General features: G+C 38.6%; 1 protein-coding gene across 3 annotated transcripts in view; it reads left to right on the top strand.

The window, feature by feature from the left end:
* asap1b (ArfGAP with SH3 domain, ankyrin repeat and PH domain 1b) overlaps positions 1 to 23,902 on the top strand; it is a 79,112-nt gene that overhangs the window by 8,451 nt on the left and 46,759 nt on the right. For all 3 annotated transcript variants that reach the window (XM_023285138.3, XM_023285110.3, XM_055007131.1), the window contains exon 2: positions 23,607 to 23,679. In XM_023285138.3, coding sequence (XP_023140906.1) covers positions 23,607 to 23,679 — 73 coding nt within the window. The remainder of the gene's footprint in view (positions 1 to 23,606; positions 23,680 to 23,902) is intronic.

Here is a 23,902-nt window from a genome sequence, read left to right as displayed (position 1 = left end):
CTGCATTGGCATTCCTTTGAGCATGCCTCTCTCGCACCACATCACATGGGCTGCACCAGAAAAATGTTGACTTTTCAGTCGCTCTATTCAAGCATGGCTGGGCTTGACCTATTAGGCAGAGGCCTTTTATATTTTTTTACTTTTATGTAACAGGCTTTTCAGTCGCTGCGTTTTAAGCTCGATGCTGTCCTGTGTTTGGAAGGAAACTGAATGAGGAGTTTTATTCCAAACCACTGCGTATTTATATTGGAATGAAAATTATCGCCTGAAGTCGTCATGCAGTCCCCATATTTTCTTTTTTTTTTTTTTTTTGCAGGGATAGGGCTTAACATTCTTGCCATTCTTTAAAAGCTGCATGTTTATTTACAGAATAGCATTTCATATGAGCTGTAAGCAAACGTTGGATCTCTTTAAGGTTCTCTGTGGAGATTTTTTTTTTTACTAGAAAAATGTCCCGCATAGTTGTTTTTTTAAATATTTTACTCTCACGTGGGTAATGCAGATCAAGAATGAGTGAAGGTGAGGTGCCAGAAAAGGTAGAAAAACACCACAAATAAAGGATTACGAGGAGAATTGAAGCTGAAAACAGTTTTTAAATGACATGTCATGTTCAGTGTCTTGTTTCTGCAAAGGAGTCATTATCTCTGCTAGTTAACGCCTTCATTCACTCATTGAATTCTGAAAACTAAGTATTTTACCCAGTTAATCATTTCGTCTATAAAAATGTCAGAATATTAGAAAAATGTCAATCTTGATTTGTTAACGTGCCTTTAGATTGTTGGTCCAAAAGGCAAAATGTATTATTTATTACAAGATGAGATCAGTCAAGTATTTGGACAAAAAAATTAATAGCAACGAGCAACTAACAAAGTTATACAATATTATTGAGATGTTGTTGTGAGTTGATAGTGAATTTTCCTACGAATACTTTTAATTTAAGCAAATTTTACCTTATCAGTTAACAATTTTAAATGTAAAATTCATAACTGACTAACATGAAGCATCACATTCAGCATGATATTCAGCTTTTAGTCTAAACTAATTGAAATTAGCTAATGAGATGATGAGGCATAATTTAACACAAAAAGATTAAGTTAAAGTAAAATTTAATTGAAATAAATACAGAAGATTGTCACATAAGAGAAATATGACAACAAAATAAATCACGAAAGTTTCAGATGAGGTTTTTTTCACAGAACTGTGTTTTCATGATGTATTTTTATATGTATTTTGAAGTACTGCATTAGAAAGGTTCATGGAAATGGCATAATTCAAGAATATTGAGTAAAAACAGATGATTTTTGACTTTAGAAAAAGCCTCAAAGTGTTTAAAGGGCGATGATGGAAATACCTTTTACATTTCTGATGACTGAAAACAGCTCCTGAAGACTTTTGGCCATTTTCCTTTGGTAGACATTTGCTCCAAAGCAATGTCAACAAGCCTAAATCGCATTTTCATTTCAGGCAAAAGTTTGCTTAAACTATGACAGTTAAATCACGACTAAATGAGTACATGGTTGAAAACTGTAAATTACATATTTAACTATTTTAAATCAGTATGAATACAAAAACCTATCTCTGACAATGTTGTTTACTGCCATAATTTGGATTTATTATCCAAATTATTTCCCTCTTTTTATCTTATGGTGAGAAATGAGCATAAACTTTGCTATTAGAAAGAAGCAACCCAAAAACTCCATGTCGAAACTTAAACTTAAATATTTAATTAGTGTTATACAAGTGCAAAACTCGTGTTGTCACCTCTTATCAAAGGACTGGAATCATTCTGCACAAGAAAGGACAAAGTAGTCAAAAGACACAGCTCCCTATGAAGTGGAAAATAATTCAGCATTGTAACAGTTCCTGGAAACACACATTGGTTTTATCAGAATCAGAGTCAGAAATACTTTATTGATCCCTGAGGGGAAACTGTTTATGTTCCAGTCGCTCCCATTCATTGTCAAGTACAAAATATATACATAAACATACACTAACGTTGAAAAGTTCAGGGTCATCCAGGCAATTTCAAATTTTCCATGAAAACTCACACTTTTATTCATGTGCTAACATAATTGCACAAGGGTTTTCTAATCATCAATTAGCCTTTGAACACCATTATCTAACACAATGTAGCATTAGAACACAGGAGTGATGGTTGCTGGAAATGTTCCTCTGTACCCCTATGGAGATATTCCATTAAAAATCAGCTGTTTCCAGCTGGAATAGTCATTTACCACATTAACAATGTCTAGACTGTATTTCTGAATCATTTAATGTGATCTTCATTGAAAAAAGCTGCTTTTCTTTCAAAAAAAAGGACATTTCTAAGTGACCGTAAACTTCTGAACGGTAGTGTAAGTACAAAATACGAACCATAAATTTTAACATCAGTGGAAAAATATGACCTTTAACGAAACATCAGTAGAAAAATATGTCCCAAAATATAAAAATAGGCAAAAACAGTGTTGGCATTAGGGCTGCCACAAACGACGCGTCGACGAATCGCCTGAGCACGATACGTCATCAAAAGCGGAAGTGAGCGCGCAATGCAACAGAAATCACCGTCCGAGTGGAGCGCGGAACACGCATGGACATCCGCGCTGTATCGTGCATATATAGTATATGCACGATACAGCGCGGATGTCCATGCTGTATCGTAAACGCGGATGTCCACGCTGTATTGTGCATATATAATATATGCATATACTATATATGCACGATACAGCGCGGATGTCCATGCGTGTTCCGCGCTCCACTCGGACGGTGATTTCTGTTGCATTGCGCGCTCACGTCCGCTTTTGATGACGTATCGTGCTCAGGCGATTCGTCGACGCGTCGTTTGTGGCAGCTCTAGCTTGGCATAGATGCAAAAATGTAAGTGTAATATACTCTGTAATTGTACAGTGGTGTGTTATTGCACAGAGGATATAACTAGTGGTAATAAATAGTAAATACTTAACTAACAATTAGTGTAATTGTTGGTTTATTTTATCAATTCTTAGTTAATGACTAATTGTAAAATGTCAGAAAATGGTGAAAATTGTCAATAATTGTTTCCTAAAGCTCAAGAAGGTGTTGTCAGATGCCTTGTTTTGTGCAAAATCCAAAGATATTCAGTTTACTATCACATTGAAGAAGCTGAAATTAAAGAATTTTGCCTTTTTCTTTCTTAAAAATTTACTGAAGCTTACACATGAATTAGCAAACTAGTGCAGAATTTTAGAATTCACAGCTGACTGTAGCTTCTTTAAGTGGTTTGATAGATAGATAGATAGATAGATAGACAGACAGACAGACAGATACATAGATAGATAAATAGATAGATCGACAGACAGACAGACAGACAGATACATAGATAGATATACTTTATTAATCCCGAGGGGACATTCAAGTAAACAAGAAAACTGTATTCGTTTACAGTTCAGCCTCCATTGGGGCCCTTTGAAGGAATCTGCTGTGTGATTGTGGCCTCAGAAGTGTTGTTGGTTCAGAAGCAGCTTCAAGTCGAGTCTCTGATCGGCCAGCAACACCTGAGGCCTCATATCCCCGGATGACACGCTGTCATGTGAGGCCAGCAGCCCCGTCACATGTAGCATCCACCAGCGGGGAGTCGGCTGCAACAATGGCTGCACAGATAACACATAATTCCAGCTTTCTTCTCGCGCATTTGGTCATTTAGGTTTAGAGGGCGAGTTGGCCTCTTTCACTCTCTGCTTCTGGAAACTACCCAGAAGTCGTGTGTGATTTTTCAGGGATTTTCACAGAGAGGAAGTTTCATTTTCATTCGTCACGGCTTCATGTGTTGGGGAAAGTATTCTGCTGCATACTTAATTAACACTGCTTGTCTGTTAATGAAGCGTCGAGCGCTTTTATTTTGTGTCGTAGCTTTGAATTTGATCGTTTCCCTCCGTGTCCTTGCTCTGTTTGCTTTGATTCATAGGACAGCTTTCAGTGTCTCCCACCAGAAACCAAGCAAAGACGATGAATAATTCAAAAGGAGGAGTTTTTTTTATCATTCTTGGCTTTACATAACAAAACCGAGTGCTGGCTATTTAAGGCGCCTTTCTGCAACATTTGCAGCCGAGGAGCACAGCTGTGTCAGATTCAATTATTAATGAAGTTATGGCTTTTTATTCATCATTTGTCCCCCGTGTCACCAAACCCAGTGAATCACACAGTGTGAGAGAATGGGAGCATTTTTCATCCCTTGGCAGCGTTGCTCACATGACTTCTTGTTCCAGTTAAACTATAAAAAGCTATAAAAATGTGGACATTTCTTAATTTTGACATATTGAGTGCGAAATATGCAGATAACATAGTGATGCATTTTACATTTCTTTTTCCTCTTGTCAACAGTAAACTTGTATATATTCTTCTATGGGAATTATTCAGATTTTGATTCAAATTCAGACTCAAGTACTTAATTTTAATTAGCTTTCGTTGGTAAAAACTCACAGCTTGAATAGTTTGGAGCTTTCACATCATCTATAGACGTAATACGTAGCTGTCATGTTATGTTTGTGTCGACTACACGAGATTAAAGCAGAAGAAAAACAAAAGCCAGGAGCATGAAAGCAAGTGAATAATGAATAAATAAGTGATCGGCTACGTGTTGTTCATTATTCATTATTTTTAAATGTTTGTTTTCTTTACGCTCAATGTCTTTTCATCGTATGATTTTATCTTGCTTTGTGTTTTATTTGCTTTTCCATCCCAGTCAGTGGTTTAAGGGCATTTTCACTGAGTGGAATCCAAATCAATCAGTAATTGTTTATTAATTCTTTATGCCCTTTAAGAGTCGATAGTTTTTCCATTCAGAATAGTTTTTCCATCCATCCACATCCATCTGCACTTCATGGCTTCATCTATAGATCAGCATTGACTTAAAAATCTAGTAAACAAGCTTTGATGCAGCCTGAAATGTGATTTCATTTCAGTTTAGAGAGATTTGGAGGATGATTTAGATTTTATTTAATATTTATTTGCATTATTACCTACCCAAGATGTTCCTCTTTGGCATTATTTTAGTGATTATTGTAAAAACTTCAATTAAAACAAATAAAAATGAAAAAACAGAAAGTGCTACAGGAAACATGTAGAGTAAAAAGGTAAAAATGAAATGTTTTCATTGGCTTTGTTAATATTTAGCAGAAATAATCAAAGTTTTAAGAGAATTTTTGTTTGAAAATGGCTTAGCTGCTGTGTTTTTTGCCGCTTTTCCAGGGCTAGCTGCTAGCATAGTAGTGCTAAGGTATTTTATTTACCTAAGGTGAGCTTTGCTAGCTTAGCATGTAGCCTAAAGCTTCATTTTAGTACTCAAACTGTGAAGAATGGAACATTATTCCACCTTAGAAGCACATCATTACATTCATGTTACTGCTGCTGCATCACTAACCATGTAGTCATGATAAATGAAAATTAAGTATAAATTTGCAGTTTTTATCATGTTATGTCTATCAGTTCATGGTTTGCTAAGCAAAACCAGATATAAACAAATGATGTAGTTCATTTTTAATGGGATGAATTGATTTAGTTAGTGTTAATATGGACTTTATTTGGCCAGTCATGGTGGACTTTGCTGCCATTTTGCCACCAGTTCCAGTGACATTTTGTATTTATTTAGCTTTCCAGTTGTCTTTAAGTCAACTAGAAGCCTCACATAATGATTGCTGAATATGGTAGCGTGAACTAGGGTTGAAGAATTAATTGAAATATCATCAATATCGCAATATGGACAAATCAAAATCAATTTATTTTTGATAAAGGTGAAATGTGTCACAAAAGGCCTTTTAATGGACTATTGTGATGCTATAGAGATGCTGCAACCTATAAATCGTATTCTCCAGACTTATGTGAACATGCTTGTTTGCAGATTGCCGCAAAAATCACATCATTTATGTATTTGTCTGAATTTCTTTTTTCAAATTTACCATTCCCACTAAACAACATTTCTATAACAGTAGACAGTTGCAGTCAATAACACACTGGTTTGTTTGACTTTTAAAGGAATTTGGATACATGGCCTGTCAAGACATACACTACCGTTCAAAAGTTTGGGGTCATCCAGGCAATTTCAAGTTTTCCATGAAAACTCCTACATTTATTCATGTGCCAACATAACTGCAACAAGGGTTTTTTAATCATCAGTTAGCCTTTCAGCACCATTAGCTAACACAATGTAGCATTAGAACACAGGAGTGATGGTTGCTGGAAATGTTCCTCTGTACGCCTATGGAGATATTAAAAATCAGCTGTTTCCAGCTAGAATAGTCATTTACCACATTAACAATGTCTAGACTGGATTTCTGATTAATTTAATGTGATCTTCATTGAAAAAAAATGCTTTTCTTTCAAAAATAAGGACATTTCTGAGTGAACCCAAACCTTTAAACGGTAGTGTATGGTTAGAGAAACTGCAGCTTTGGGCAGATAGTTTGAAGGTATATGGCTCCTCCAGGAACCCTCTGAACATCACAAAATGACGATACAGCGAATAAAAGAGCATCCAAAGAGGGGAATGTTCCTTTAAACCTCTGTCTGTAAATCTTCAAGCTATTTTTTAATTTGTTCTGTCTCCCGCAGCAGGAGGTGCGACTGTGTTGTGTTGCTTGTTTGTCGGCTTGTTTGCCGTCTGTAGCTGAAATCTGATAATCGGTCTGTGGGCCACAGCTGTTGGCCTACCTTCCTGCCACAGCTGCACTGCGTATATCATCAAGGGCTATTAGCTGGCAGCGGATTAGCCGCAGACCAGACTCCGCTCTGGCACTCTGATCCCCCTGCTATTCCCCCAGATTTAGACGAGGAAGAGTGGGTCAGTGTTCACATGCGTCTACAGCCTTCCTCGCACGGATCGAGGGTGTTAAAGTCCTCCTCCATCGACAGCCATTTTAATCTCTGATGGAGAACAGCATGCTGTCAGTGGAGCTAGCAAAGTGTGATGCATTTAGATGAGTCTTTTGTCTGCGCAGACAATTATGCTTGGGCTGCAACCATAGATATCTCTAATGTCAAGTATTTTACTGCTTTTCTGCTGATTATTTTAAATTAAATTGGCCTGGTTTCCTTTAAAATGGACATATGCTGTTTCTCTTACATATTGATGCTTGTTGGTGCAGCATGTACAGCTGATTTCATGACTGATGTATCTCAGCCATGCTATAAACATTCACATCCCCCCTCACAATAAACTGTAATCACTTTGGTATTCCCTTCATTTTTGATCCGCTGCCATTATCAGGCTGAGGCGGAGTCTAAACGTCAAACTTTAATCCGACCCGCCATGATTTGATGAGTGTGGGTGTGGTTGAACGTCAGCTGTGAGTGTTGAATGTCACACTGAAAGGTGGTGACAACAAAATGTATGTCACTGAACTAAACAAGCCCTGCATGTAAAACCTGAGTAAACCCTCTCAATCTGAAGCAGTTTCTGCCACATTTTTACTCAACGTGGGCTTATTTTTGACAACAATATAAAATCCTGCACCTCCAGGGAAACAGCACAACTATGACTAGAAGTAGAGAGAACTCAGAATTGTCTCATGTGCAGTATGACAGCTAAAATGATGTAAATCATAAAAACTGAATTTCTTTGACTATGACTACTAATTTCACAAAGATCAACTTAGACATGTACAACATTTTTTACAAATTCCCTCAGCTGTCACCAATTTAAATAAAAATGTTGCTCTATTTACCATAGGTATTTTACTATTTACATTTTACATTTTTTAATACCTTTTTCTGCTCTGCTTTGTGTAAACACAGCCTGCGGTTTATCCTGTTTCAACCAAAAACTTCCTGAATTTTTGTCAAATGGCTGTTGATCACAGCTGAGTCACAAACTGTTTCTGGGTTGCGCAGAGGAATGCAGATTTTTTTTTGTCTTGTATAGAATTTAGTTGGTGCAAATGCTTCATTGTTGGAGAATTTCTGAATTATTAAATATTGTGATTTTAAGCTCAGCATGAGCAAGTCGCCTAATGGAATCTTATGTCAGAGATGATTAGTGCAAAGACACACAGAAATGTGAAATTCCAAAGATTCTACATTTAACTCTGCTCATATTTTAAGTGCAAGATAAGATAAAACTTTATTAATCCTGAGGAAAATTCTTGTGCCAGATATTGCTCTGAAAGAAATTACAAAAACATGATCAAATAGCAGTGGCTGCAGTTTAATGTCGAATACCAACTGGAAAGTTTTAGCTTGTTCACTTCTTTGGTTTACAAGCAAATACACAGGAAAATAATGACATTGCCGTCAGCCTCGGTTCTACTTTGTGTTAAATGTTGATTTACAAAAAGCATCTGAGGGAGCATTATCATGTTAGCATTCATCTCAAAGTGCTGCCGGGCCTCAGCGGTCGCTAATATCGACTTGTTTGTTATGTAGTAGCTCTTCTGCTGCTTTTCTCCTTTTTTGGTTTGTGCCTTTATTTTAGCAATAACAAAGCACCCACAGATCCTCTTCGTCCTCCTCCTCCTCCTCCTCCTCCTCCTCCTCCTCCTCCTGGCTCTTCATTTTTTCTTCTTCTGTGATTACATCAGCGCAGTGCTAACGTTGTTGTCCTGGAGGACGGGCCTGCAGAAGCAGCAGACAGCGTTGTCCTGTGACGGCCGGCTGTCTTGTCGTGTCCTCGGGGGTAAACAGTGCGTCTCTGTCTCTGAGCTTTGATGGTGTTTGGCCCTGGATTGTGTGTATTTGTGTGCATTTGTGCACGCCGCAGCTAAACAGTCGATACAGATTTTCACTGTTGAGTTTTCTCACAAGTGCCTGTTGAGGTCATTCATGGTCGCAGGAAAGCCAGTGACGGTCCTTTAACCCTCGTGTCGTCCTGTGGGTCAGATTGACCCGTTTTAAAGTTTGAAAATGTGGGAAAAAATATATTTTCTCAGTGAAACTTCCGATGTCCACATTTTCAACATTTTTGGGAGATTTTTTAACATTTTTTGATGGAAAAAAGAAATGTTAAAAAGCATGTTTCTTAAGAACATTCACAAAAAATCAACCAAAATCCAGCAAATTTCGCTGGATTTTGGTAGATTTTTTGTGAATGTTCTTAAAATATTAGAAGTTTTACTATGTAATCACTTTAGATATTTTTAGGATTTTTTGGGAAGATTTTTATTCATTCTTTGAAAATATTTACAAGAATTTTTTGCCAAATTTGGGGGATTTTTTTAAAATAAAACTTTTAAGGGAAACTTTTAAGGAATTATCAAAATTTTCTTCCTGAAAGTTTTGCAAATTTTCAGAAATTTGGGGATTTTTTTTGCAGAATTTTTGGATTTTTTTCAGACAAGGAAACAATATTTTTTGGTGCCCGTAAATGAGGACAACAGGAGGGTTAACAGAAGCTGTTTACCTTATTTCCTGGTGCTGTTTAGCGTTAGTTGAAAGCTGTTCGTCACATCTCTTTCCACATCATGACAGCAGCTGTCAAAGCTACACTTTCTGTCATACATGGAAAATCTGGGTGGAAATGTGCAGCTTGTTGAACTTTTTTCTGTTCGTCCAGTTGCTCCGAACATCTAAACGGCCCGTGGGAGTGGATACACCTGTGGTTTTGGAATAGCTGCTCTCTCACCCGGCGGAGTCCCATAAAGTGTGAAATCCGAGACTCTCTGGCAGCAAAACTTCAAGGAATGCCGTAAAGCGCTCTGCAGAATCTGTGACTTTGGGCCAAGGACTCATGACTGAGCGCTGTGCAGGAACGTTACGCTGAGGCTGGAAAAATAATGTTGCTGCTAATAGTGCGTGTTTATCAGGGGCTGTTTGGCTGCTGGAGGCTCTGAAGATTTACAACAGTGGTGGCTGGTTGGTAGGAAGCAGAGCTGGCAGGCTTATCAGTTGATCAATGATAAATCCAAGATAAGAGATAAAGCACGCCGTAGTTTATTATAGTGAGCCGGTCAGTTCCAAAGACTTGTGGTGTGGCATATCTTCTTTAGTGTGTCGTAACTGATCAATACTCAAACACTCGGAGTGTTTAATGTGGATGTAATGAGCTTGGATTATCTCTCATTGTTTGGGCTGAATTTAAACACCTGCGACATTTGATAATGAATTTAGAAATGCAGCCACCTCACAAATATCACACCAGTAAGACGTTTATGGCTGCAAAAGACAGGGTGTTATCGATTAATCCCTTCTATATTTTGTCAGTTAATGGAATTATTCAGGAAACAGTAGCCATTTAAATATTCACCACAGGTATTGTCACATTTTAAATATCCTGTTTTGTCCAATTAACACCCTAAAACCCAAAGATAATTAGTTTAGTTTCATAGAAGATGAACAAAGCCATCAAATATTCATATCTGAGTAACATGAAGCAGTAAATATTTTGCATACAAGCTTAAAAAATGGCTAAAAATAGTTCTGTTATCTTGTCAGCTTCTGTCAGAAAGGTCAACAAAAAAAAACAACTTTTACGCTGCTGCAGGTGAGAAATTTTTTAAAAAGCTGGGAAACAAAATTCTCAAGAAGATGGTGTATAACAAATGAAACCTCACTTGACTTTCACTTTCAGCGAAGTTCAGGAACTCTTTGTGACTCTTGAATCTGCAACATATGAGCGGAAAACCGTCTAAAAGCAGCCCGCTGTGTTATTCCGCAGTGGTTTGTTATCTCCAGCACCATCATTGATTGGTTAGTTCAGCTGGAATTGTTTCACATTTTTGAGGGTTTTGTGGGGAACAAACCTTCTTTTTGTTCTCTATATGAACTGGAAGTTTAAAAAAGAACGCCTCTCTATGGCGTGGGAGAAAAAGGAAAGAATGAATGCAGCGTTCTTTGTGTTTCTAAAGTTTCTGAGCACCTGCTTGGCTGAGTTATTCAGTAATGTTCTAAAACCTGTTTAGAGCTTTATATTCATCAGAGTCATCTTACAATAAAGGAGGACACCACTTCAGCCAGAAATACCAAAAATCACCCATTTGCAGCTTCTTCATTTGGAGGATTTACTGCTTTAGTGATAGTAAATTGTGTGTTTTGTGAGTCATAGTTGTCCATTTCGATCTTTATATATGAAATGAGTAATAATTTAGTCCAGAACATCCTCTCCTGGTGGCTTTCTAGTGAAAATAACAGCCCTATTTCTTGTTATTTTAAAATTTCATGGACTAAATCTTTAACCCAAACCTCAACCAATAGAGCACTTGGTAATATTTTGCTGCAGCCCTGAAATGGAAAGTGGTTTTGTCACTTTTGAGGCTCAGATTTGCCCGGAAGCAAACAAACCTCTTTGCTCTGCTGCCGTTGGTTTCCAGATCCAACGGAAAGAGGATGCCGGCTGTCATTTTTTAATCATCAGCTGTGAGTTTCTCCCACCGTTCTCCTGATGATAACAGAACAATCTAACAGCTGCTTCTCGTGAATAATGACTTCCTGACTGGTGAGCTTAGTACAAATAAAGGTACGCTGCCTGTGCCGATGTTAGGTGAGTGCAGCAGCAGCAGCGTGGGTGTGATTGTGAAAACATCACTCGAAACAAGCGGTGGGCTGAGCGAGCATCGCAGAGGGAGGTCGACGAACGATGTGTGAATCTAACACTTCTGCATGCACGGCTTGACTTTCCACCGGCCGAATGCATGCGTTTCTGTTCCTGCGACGAGTCTCTTGAGGTCTGCAGCAGAGAATCAGCATCCTCGCAGCTCAGGAAGTTGGCTTTATCCACTGTGTGGTCTCACCAAACTCAATAGAGAAAAGCACGCAGCTGAGCACTTTCTGTCTCGGAGGGCGTAGAGCAAAGTGCAGCAACATTAGCAGGTTAAAATTAGCTAAAAGGATGCAAACTAATTGAATTTTTGCACCACTAGTGACACATCACTGTTGGTTTTGTATGTTATTGCACATACACAACATTTTGTGCTCATTTACAGTATATTAGCACAGACAACTGGCTGAGACAATTCAATTTTTCTTGTTTTCGTTTCATTACACATCCTAATTTCTTAGCTAATTCAACACAGAGTGCTGCTTTATTCTTTGTCAAAGGAACACTCCAGTGTGATGACATGGCGATGCAGTCGCGAGCAGCGGCTGTTGAACTTTCATTGTGGTTTGGACTTCCTTGTGGGACGTTCAAGTGCAAATGGGAGGTCGCCACAGACGGGAAATGAGAGCTGGCTGCAGAAATGCAACGCATCGATGATGAAACGCAAATATAATGGAAGACACAGGAGGCTGAATGTTAGAGGCTGAATATCTTTTTGTTGATCTTGAAGGAAACATTGCATCTGGGCAGGTTGCTAAAACAGAACAGATTATGAGAAGGACAATATTACTTAGATGATGTGTTCCAATGCTCCCAATAGGCTGTGTAGGCAGCATGAATGTGGAATCAAGCATTAGAATTGATTGGACTGCAGCTGCTTGTTTGTAATGAGAGACAAATTCCCTTGTGGACATGCACATAAACACCATCATGGACCTGGGGTTGTTGCTATTATACTGCTCTCTAGTCCAAAGTCTCAAAGACTTTGCTCCATACATGCACAGTAGATCGGTGTCTTGTATTAGAGCTGCAATGATTAATCAATGAATCCATTAGTTCATAATTAGTTTTTTAAAGAAAAAAAGCCAAAATTATTTGATTCCAGCTTCTTGTTGTGGACAAAACAAGACAATTGAGGATATTATCTTGCATTTTGGGGAAGACTAATCATTGTTTTTCACCACTTTTTGACCAAACAAATCAGTTAAATGAGAAAATAATTAACAAAATAATTGGCAATGGAATTAATTTTTAGTTGCAGCCCTAAAACTAAGGTGTGTATTCAGAAGATGGTGTTTCTGTTGCCACTGAGATATAGGAACGCTGCTTGTCTTAAATATATGAGCTTTGGTTGGAGGTTATTAAGCATCATAAATGTCGTCACGGTGTCGGTCTCTAGCTAAACCTCCCTACTTGCTAACACAGAACTGCCCAACATCTGAGCTACAGCCTGTTTGGGTTGCTGCAGTATTAAACAGTAAGAGGCTCCACCTGATGGTACAAGCAGGTACTACAGCTGATTTAAAAGACATTTTCTGATATTCATGTAGAGAATGCAGGTTTTTAACATATTTTGGAGCGTTTCAAACCACAGTACTCCCAACTGTCTGCACACTACATTTCAGACAGTGCCCTGCTGGACTGATGTCAATAACTTTAATGTACTTGAAGCCTGTATTATCTAGGGAATGGGATTGGATTAGGAAAGATTAAATGACTCAGATCAGAACAGTAGCTCTAATATAAACCATTTCATAGGTTACTGTCAGCTAATTTGTACGGATTCAGAAAAAGACCATTTCATTTTGATGCTGCTGTTTGGGATTCCTGTTTAAGAGTCCGTTATTCATTGCCCACACAGAATGGACAAGGCAATATTAACCAGATTTGACAAAAAGGGCGCAGCAATACAATTCACTTTTATCTTCAAAACTGTGTTAAAGTATAGCCTCACTTTATCCAGCTGCCATGTCAGATACATGTTTAGTCTTGTGGTCGTCCTGATGCACCTCTTAACCAAAACCAAAACCACTGGCAGTCGATCGCTTACTTTCTGTCTGTGTGGGAGAAATAGGCCATCTGACCTCAGCTGCTTTTGGAAATGTTACATCCTCTCATTTTTCCCATTCCACTTGGAGAGCTGAAGGCCTCGCCGGCTGCCGGCCCAGAGAAAGGGATGTGCATTTGTTTCCTGCCAATGAAAACGGCTCCCCACCCTTCCTGCTTGAGTCATGCCACATAGACTCAACCAGCAGGCAGACAGACAGACGGACTTATCTTTTATGCGACTTCATCATTCAGACAGAACAAGCAGATTTATTTCTGATACGCGTGAACTTAAACACTTCGTTTTTGGTGTAATTGTGTTGCAGCTGTTGTGCCATTGAGGCCAGAAAGGAAATGAGAATGACTCTTAAAAATTGATGATGTGTTCTGTCACTTTAGCTCTAAAAATGCCAGTGCAGATGTTTTCTAGCCCCTGCGTCTGAATTCTGGGGAAGTCCTTTGATAATTGTGCCCTTTCCTGTTTTCTTCCTCTAGGAACTAATTAGCATATTAGTCGTTCTGAGAAGTTTAAAATGTGCCACAGTGGCACGGCTGGATCCCAGAAAGCTGGCCGGCTAGTCAGAGCAGCTTCCCGCAATCTCCACGGGCGAAGAATGTCGAGCCGACGCGTGAGACTGCCGGATCACATCTCCTTGGTAACCGCATAACCGTCCGCTAGTGTGATGCCGAATCTTGTGGCGGAGAGTAGGGCACTTCAAAGAGCTGAAAGGATGAACGAACAACGACAAACCCCTTCGCAGACAGCCAGAGAGCCTGTTTGTTTTTATTCCTCTGCTGTCAGCGGAGAGCAGTTAGTGTCATTAGCCGGAGAGCCGCAGACCCGGGACAGGACACTGACAAGCCTGGACGCTTCCTGCTTCCTGTCAAAGGACGGCTGCAGGGGAAGCGGCAGGGCTGCTGAGGACGGATAAGGCCTCAGGCAGGAAGCGTGAAGCTGAGACAGCCTCCAGTCAGTCATGCCCAGTCGCTTCGGCCACCAGTTTCCCCCCCATGGCTTTGACCTCCTGGGCATGGCGCTGTGTTTGTGCGGTTGTTTGGGAACCAGGAAGTCGGCTCTATTAACCCCTTTGGTCACTTTAGATGGGTTCTCCATTTTTTGTTTTAACTATACAATAATAGAGTACAAAAAAACTTGCATAGAAATTTTTGGTTTACTATTTTATTCAGTAAAAAGTCAGAAAATATTTCAAAAGACTTTCCGGTTCATCTACCTCTTTGCCTTAGTATTTCTTTGATTTACTTAAGTTTTTCAATGGAATTTGTTGACAAAATTGTTTGTTTAGCTGCACTTCAAGCTGTTGATCACTAACTGGTTCACCTTCCTACTCAAGTAATATCGATACAAATACCTATGCTAAGCCACAATTAGTAAAATGAATCATGATATTCAATAACACCTTGTTTTTACAATGCCATGATTTACTTAATCATATTTTGATGCTACTACATTTGCTTGTGCTGCTATTGCATTTAGATTTTTCTGTATAGAGGCTTAATGAAGGTGCATCTTATCTATGTTAAGTGCAAAATTTAAAATGGTAAAAAAAAATTCACAGATTAAACAATTGTTTTGTGAATTACGGCATGAGTCAAATGTAAGAAAATGTATCTGGAACAATTTGAAAAAATTATGAGAAAATTCCAAAAATTTTAAACCTGAATATTTTGGAGCTGCAACAGTTTTTTTAAGCAAAAATGCTAAAAAACATGTTGAAATCAGTCTCTTAGTTATAAGGTTTTGGTGTTGTTCTTTGTCTTGCATAACAGAAAATGTAAAATGTTTGTAATTTGAACTGAAGAAATAGTTAGGGGCATTTTTCACAGTTTTCTGACATCTTATAGACAAGATTATTGCATGATTAATCCAAAAAAAAATCACATTAATTGCATTTATGAAAAAAGAAAAGAATTAGATTCATTTTGAGTAATTTTTTTTTTAGTGGAACATTTAAGTTTTAGGCCATTTATTTTACAAAACAAGCCAAGACAGCATGCATTAAGAAGCATTTGTGCCCATAATGTAATCAAGCAGAGCCATAATTTGGATGTCTTTTATTTTGAAGCTGTTCAAAGCAAGCCTTAGCATCAACAGTATTGGTACTTTACATACTCATCCGTGACTGTTAAAATGTCTCATATATCACTTATTCTGGTCCATAATTGATATTTTCTCTTTCAAATTGAATGCTTGTCTTCAAATGTCTTTGAAATGTCAGAAATGTTTATTCTGGCTCCTCATTTTATATATTAGACATTTGGTGGACTTTCAAGGACATTCGTTTTTGACCTTGGAGCTCCAGCTGGTTATAAAATCGGGTCTTGCTGAGGCACCATGAGTGAGCGCCGCCCTTCAACTCCTTGAAGTCGGCCCTTGACCTCTTTGGCTCCATCTCTGACAAACGTCCTCTTAAAAGCATTCTGACACTCACCTGTTGACTTTCACAGCACAAACGGTTCTTCGGGACAGATATTTGTCAGGCGAACAGCACACAGCCTCCGTGAAATGTCCTGTTTACTCTGCTTCATTTTCTCACTAATCAAATCATCCGTATGCATCACTGTAGCTGTACAAGACGAGCGGCCGCAGATGTTTTGGCATTGTCACGCTTGCTAATCCCCCCGGGTTGAGTGGGAGCTTGCCATTGGTTGTTGGCAGATAAAAACAATCCTTTGACTTTATTCAATAGTTGTCAGCCTTTTGGAGAGCAGGATTTGGATGCATTCTTGCCTGTTGCCAAGGGTTTGCAACAACCGTGTGCCAAGATGGTGCTATTTCATTGATTTGTTTCTTTTTTTCCCCTTATAAAAGCAGAGAGAAACTGTTTTAGCGAACCATCTCTCCAAGCTACATCAGTCACACTTGAACAGCCACTGTGACAATATTCATTCAGATATTAAATGAGTGTTATATAAAGCAGATATGTGGTGCGTGAATGCTTGGATGGTGCAACCAAAACCTAAGTGAACACAACAACAGCTAAGAAAGCAAATCTTGTTCAAATTAAGACTGAATATTTAATTAAGAGCGCGGACAGAATGGATTATGGGTGACCTCTGGATAACGATGGCAGCTGCTCTCAACACGAGCACCACTGAGGTCAGTCCGCCTGCTCGGCCTCTGCTTTGTTTCTCCTCGTCCTAATCGGCACACAGAACTACAACCCCGGAGTAATCACAGATCTACTGAGGGGAGCTGAGGGCGGGGTTTGGCATGTCGTAACGAGGCACTTTGAGAGGAAACAAGGCTTGTTAGTGGATGTGTCAGCTGTTATGGGGATCTAATCTGCTGCAGTGTAACACAACATGTCGAACCGCTTTAGATGGAGTCTGCTAGCAACCACTGAATAATTCCCTTTTAGCATGCAGAAGACGAGAAGCCATGTTTCTGCATTAAATTTCAGAGATCGGTCTATTAGCCAAACACAAATCCACTGGATAATTCACATTCATTACAGTGGAGTTTGGGGACGCAGAGATGGTCTTTACAGTTGGTTTTAAAATTTGTTTTGATAATTTGAACACTAATGGACGGCCAAAGCACATCAACATTCACACCTCTGTCTATCTTAAGTCTCCAACATGTCCACATGTGTTTGGATCTTGTTCTGCCATGCAATACTTTTCGTAGAAGGTCTGAGGACCAAGTTTTCACGTCTAGAGCTGCAACATTTAGTCAATGAATTGATTAGTTGCCAATTAATCAGTCCGAGTTATTTTATAGAACCAAAAACTGTCAAAATTGTCTGATTCCATCTTCTTAGATGTAAATATTTTCTGATTTCTTGTCTCTTTTATCAGAGTAAACCAAATATCTTTGGACTGTGGACAAAACAAGACATTTGAGGACGTCATTATGGGCTTTGGGAAACACCAATCAACATTTTTCTGACATTTTCTAACATTTCCTGGACCAGACAACTTATTAATTTATATAATATAATATATAATGTTTTTTCTGCAATTTTTGCACTGTGTTTCTTTTGCTTATCTATTCCTGCACTGTCTTTATACTTTTTCTTTGGAGCTGCTGTAACGGTGAACTTTCCCCACTGTGGGATCAATAAAGTTTTATCCTTATCCTTAATTAATCAAGAAAATAATTGCAATTTGCAGCCCTAATTACATCAGTCTGTTACCATACAAGCTAAGAACAGAAAAATATTTCAAGTACCAACAGACAGATTTATAGAATAGACTAGAAATACTTTATTGGTGGCCAAGGGGAAATTCTGTTGTTCCAATAGCAAGGAGAAACAGTAAAGTGACCACCAACACAATAGAAAAATATACTAAGATACAACGTGCACAGAAAAGTGTAAAATATGCTAAGAATAAAAATGTACTAAATTGAAAAATGCACCATGAAGTGTGTATGTATATAGATAGAAAGCAAGATAAACAGATAGGTGGAGGTCTTTAATCATCTCTGAGGGGAAATTACAGTGTTAAGAGACAAAGGCAAGAATTCACATAACGTGACAAAATGTAGAAATATATATACATGAAAAAAATGCTATACTAGAAAAAAAATTAAAAACATATTAACCTAAAAGTACATGTTATTGCTATTAATGTACAAATTTGAATGAAAAATGTGCATCCAAAGAGGGAGAACAGAAAAGAGTCATGGTCAGGAATAACTTCTCTTTAATGCAGCAGATCTGAAGGAGCCGCCTACTCAAGTAAATATATACACGTAGGGGTTATTTCAGGTGTTGGCATTAAAAGGACAAAGTCATTTGTGGCTCACAGAAGTGCCCACAACCACCACATCCTGCATTAACAACATATTTTCCTGTTATGCCCTTGCTGCATCAGGACACAGTGACATTTATGCCATTAAAAATATGTGGTCGAATTTGTCCCACACCTCCTTTGCAAGTGGTTTGTGTATCTTGAGGGCTGTTTACACTCGTAATTAGGCTTGTCTGCTTGTGAACTTATTACCTTTTATAAAAGCGAGTGCAGACAGGGTCACAATTAGAGTGTCTTTGTGTTTTTGAAAGCACAGCGGCGCATTTTGGGTGGAAAGGAAGCTGTTTAATGCACTTATTAGCTTTCCCACTGGGGGTTAGATTAGACCATTGATACCACTCTCACCTGTGCAGTAAACATGATTTAAATAGCTGCATCCCCATTTCCCCCGTGTTGTGATAAGCCGAGTTAACCGGCTCCTGGCAGTAGACTCCTACCTAATGCACAGATATGAAAGTGGTATTGATCGTTTCATCCAGCTCAAGGCAAGAAAACGAATAAGCCTATTTCCCAAAATGTCGAATTACTGCTTTAAGTGAGTGAGACAGCTTTTTTCAAAATGTTTCATTGCGTTGAGCATTCATGGTGCCACATGGACCTAGATAGTGTGGTGACTAGTGCTTGTGCTGCTTGGCTTTGTGGCTGCTTACAACCTGCAGTTTCTGAGGTGTTTGTTGCTCCTGTTGGAGTTTTACTCACAGTAGGGACATTTTTCACTGCAATATAAAATCCCACGCCTCTATGGAAACAACACAACCACAGCTAGAAGAAGGCAGAACTCAGGAATGTATTTTGTGCAGTATGATAGTTATAACATCATAAGTCGCGATAGAATTTGATTATTCAGTTTGCAACAATAAAAAAGGTGCTCCCAAGTGTTACCACTACACATATTGTAGATGTTTTACTATTAACACTTTTAATTTGTTTCCATTCTGCTACTAGTATATGTCTCCTATCTGTTCTGCATAAACACAGCCTGCAGTTCAACCAAAAACTCCCTGAATTTTTGTCGCGTCACTGTTGGCAGATGATTCATTAATGGCTTCACAGTTGCAAAAAGAAGCACAGAATTTTTCATTTTTTACAGTATCTAGTTCAAGCAAACACCTTATTTTTGGCATTTTTTAAAAATGAGACATGTCGAATAAAGTGATTTTGACGAAATATCAAAACGTTAAGCTTAAACTTGCCGAAGTTTCCAGATGGAACGGCACAGTTAAGTAGTTTAAGGACTTATGGAAAGTTGAAAATAAAAGATTTTCCATGTTTTTACAGTTTTTGTCTCAGATAACAGTGTAATGTTGGAGTTCAGACGGTTAAAAGATAGTAAAACTGTTGTTTGGGGTCAGTTAAAAGCTGTTACTTGTGCACACTTTAACAATATCTGCTTTAAAGTGAAGAGTTGGCTGGGTGGCCGATAAACAAGGTGTTAGCTTGCTTTTGGATGCTGATGTGAATCCTGCAGCGGAGCCAAAAAGGTACAAAAAGGCAGAGCTGTTTGGCAAAAAAAGCGTGAATCGTCTGGCAAGATGATAAAGTCGTATATTCAAGCACCCATTGTTTGGATTACTTTGCAAGATAAACGCTGTAATCCTGTTTTTTTTTTTTTTTTTTTTTTTTTTTAATAACCTTGTAGATGCTATGATAAATGACAAAAAAAATCAAACTGGACTCCCTGGATCTGATTTTATTGCCTTCAACAACACCATCACAGCCTCCTGTGCCATTTTCCTCTTGATATTCATTAGCAGTCAGGAGAGAAATCCGTTTTGTAGGCAAGACATGTGGCTATGTGACGTGTTTTTTAATTCTGAGTGAGTCTTTTTCATCATTTGAGCTTGTTTTTATACTGTTTGAAGATTTTCATCATAGTAATCATCAGGATAATACCATCAACAGAGACAGCATTGCCAAGATGAGGGCTACCATTAAATTTTCATACTGGCCCCGGCCTGTTTGGACCATTGTTTAGCCAAACAGACATGAGGCTAAATAATGAGGCAGTGTGGGGAGGTATGTGGCAGCAGAGTTTGTTCCCATGTGCAGCGGGATCAAAGGGCTCGGCCCTGGCAGAAAGGGCCCTGCGGCGGCAAACTACCGCTGCCGTAATTGGGGAAGAGCCATGTAAAACTGTCCAAGGGAGGCCAAGGACGGCTTAATTATGTTGTGAAATTTAATTAGCCCATTGTTGTGTGTGTGCGTTCCTGCTTTTAGCCGACTGACCTTGATGTAACGGTGTTTTTGCTTGTGTTTATCATCCGTTATGAGCCAACATGGCAGAGTTATGGTCTGGTTCTCTCCGGTTAAAATGGCTGGATGGGAAATGTTTGCACTGTCAGAATAAATAATTCCATCAATGCAGACACAGGTGATGCAGACGTGCGTTTGTGTCGCTCGCGTGTCCACTTTTTCCTAACGAGTCGTCCAATTAGCTCAGCTTCTCCTGCAGCAAATGATCCGATAATAGATGCCGCCCAGACAAATGGTGTGCAGTGTGACAGGTGATTTTCATGTTGTTGTTTTGCAGCGTCTCCCGGTTGTTTAGCTCACTGCAGCGATAAGTGCTTGACCTCGGCATCGCTGTCATCGTTTTCTCTGTGTGTGCTGCGCTAAAGTCCCATATTCTGCCATCAAATAAACGTCTGCCTCTCGTTTTATTGAGCCGTCTTTATAGATAGCAATCAGGGTAATACGACTGGTAAATAACGTAATTACAGAGAAGGTGCCGTCTTGGAATCCTCCGGGGGCTTATCACCAGATTAAACCTATTTTTTTGGATACGTAGCGGTGGTGCCAGCATGATACGCCTGCTAGTAAAAGCCCACTGATCAGTGTTTTTATAGGGGATGAGATCATTATGGTTCCTGGACTCGGTTTTACTCCTGGCCGGCTGCAGGATCATTTCTCCTAGGTGTGGCTGGTTACAATGACTTTTATTTAGATTACAAACTAGAGATGATTTCAAATGGTTCACAAAAAATTGTAGCCCCAGAACGTCCTCAAATGCACCAGAAGAAGACATTGTTGAACTCATTTTGAGGGTTCAGACTGAAAAAATCTGGTAACAGTGGCAAATATGGTTATAAATCATAAAATACTTCTTCATTTTAAAAAAGCTTTAAAAAGCGTCACTAAGACCAGGTAGAGGCATCAGAAAGCAACTCTGATGTCTCAGCCTTGATAGAATGTAAAGTATTGCAGTTTTGTAGAAACTTTGGACCACTTTTTAGAGAAACTTTACCCATGCTGATGACCAGTTCTTCAATTATTATTCTGATTCTCTGTAATAAAAGAGTCATAATCCTTATTTACTGAGAATTTTGCTTATCATACCGTGTTTTAAAGTAAAGGATTGAGGATTTCTGGGGATTTTCTGGGTCTGTTTGAAGACTTCTCCTTGTCCTGCAGCATTACTCATTTATTCAACCATTAAAGCAAAAACAAAGAGATGAGGAAGTATCGTGATTTGACAGCTTTTTATTTATTTCCAGGCAACATGTGCAACATATTCCACTCTTTCTTACAGACACGATTTAAACTGTTTAGAGTGAACAGCTTAGATTATAACTTGGATAAAATAAACACAGTTTTATAAAACACAAACTACAGTAAGAGATAAATTGTGCACAACAAGTTAGAGCAATAAATCATGCAGAGGCAACAAAAATCTGTTCCAATACACTTTGCCTGCCATTGTTTATTAATCTGCCGTTTATTTTCTGGATTCGTGAGTTGTTTGGACTATAAAATGTTAATCAATGGTTTCCAAAGCTGACGAAGATGTTCTCAAATGTCTTATTTTGTCCACAACCCAAACGTATTCAAGTTATTGTCACATAGGAGTTAAGAAATCTGACTTTTAAGAAGCTGGAATCAGAATATTTTGACTATTTCTTCCTTAAAAAAAATCACCCAAAGTAATCAGTTGTTAAAATTGTTGGGCAAATCGTCATAAAACACAGGGCCTTTATCATTTCACTCCAACTTCACTTTTATAGAACCTGCAACCAAAAAAAGCGATGGCATAAACAGCATCTGAAGTCAGCCAGCCCACAGTTTGTCTGCATTCATAGAAGACAATAAACCACAATAATGTGCCTTGTTATTTTTGCATCATCTGTTTGGCTCTTCTGATCTGTCTTCATTAGAAGCCACCAGTCAAACTATTTATACCCGATATCAGCCAAAATGAGTCAGAGGCAAGGATAAAATATGAAAAGTTAGATGGCACTTAATCGAAGAAGGGCATTTAGAGAGATTTAAAAGTTAACGAATGAGGAATTATGAGAAAAACAGCACTATGATGAAGGTAGAAACCAAAACGAGATGCGTTGACGAAGAAAAAGCTGAAAAATTTAAAACTTTATGATCAAAATTCGAGTCAAGAGGTCATCACAATCTTACATTTCACTTAATCTATGATATCAACAAAACTCCCACATGTAGCTGACTAGTTTTAATCCGTGTGCAGACGTGTCAGTCATGCTGTGACTCCTAACGGGGATATGTGAGTTATGTGGTGCCTTTGAATGTAGTGTCACTTCAGATGTAGTTGTTATTTTCTCTGGCAGGCAGGAAGCTGAGCAATACAGCCACATGATGAGTTTCTCTTGCATGTGGATGATGTTTATGATGATGAATTTTCCTCGTGTGAAGCCGTATTTTCTGGGGTGGCCGATGGTGAAATCAGCTCAAGGGTCGCGCTTTGTGCAGTTAGATCGTTGTTATTATCAAATGAGTAACCACTTGTGCTATGATCTACTGCATGTGTGTGTGTTTTTTTAATTTATAATGGTCATTATTTCAACTCCCCTGTGCTTTGGCTGCAAAACTCTTGAGCATTAATCTCTGAACTTGCGGGGAAGTGAGACGGATAACCTGCTGAAACAATAGGTCAGCGGCAGTGTTTATTTTTCAAGTGTTTTCATTGTGAATAATTTGTAATAATAAAGAGCCAAACTGTGACAAAATTGGAAATACCGCCTATTTATTTTAACTGTTAGCGAACACAAAGACTCTGTTCCGTCAGTCAGCAGTGCTGAAATAATGATTTATGTCACATTCAGGTCAAGCACTGTATTGTGAGCTCTGGCTTTATAGCGTATGCATGCTTTGAATTACTGAACAAATATTTGTTGTTCTTTTTGCCCTAATCTCCTCATATTTGCTCTGCCATTAAAACAAGTGTTTGAATATTGAAAATATCTTTGCTGTCTTTCCATGTGAATGTTTAAGGGATAAAATGTTTTTGATAGCATCTGCTTTTTTTTTTTTTTTCTTCCAGGCGTTGGACCAGGACCGAACCTCCCTGCAGAAGGTGAAGAAGTCAGTGAAGGCCATCTACAGTTCAGGTCAAGGTGAGACGGTCTGTTTCTAAATTTATCTGTCCTCACTGTGCTTTGGCTCATGTTTGGGTACACTTTAACAGCCCTTTCCAAAATGAAACCCCACAGGAAAGCCCAGGATTTCTTAAATATCTCTAATAAATATGAGGATTGCTTTTTTTTTTTTTTTTTTTTGTCTGGAGCATTGCCTTTTGTGGGACAGATGGTGTTTTGTGTGTGTATCCAGGCTGTCCCA

The sequence above is a fragment of the Amphiprion ocellaris genome, chromosome 22 (assembly GCF_022539595.1).
Source record: "Amphiprion ocellaris isolate individual 3 ecotype Okinawa chromosome 22, ASM2253959v1, whole genome shotgun sequence".
Lineage (NCBI taxonomy): Eukaryota > Metazoa > Chordata > Actinopteri > Pomacentridae > Amphiprion > Amphiprion ocellaris.
Note: the sequence above shows the minus strand (reverse complement) of the source record. Positions and strands in the feature narration are given on the sequence as shown.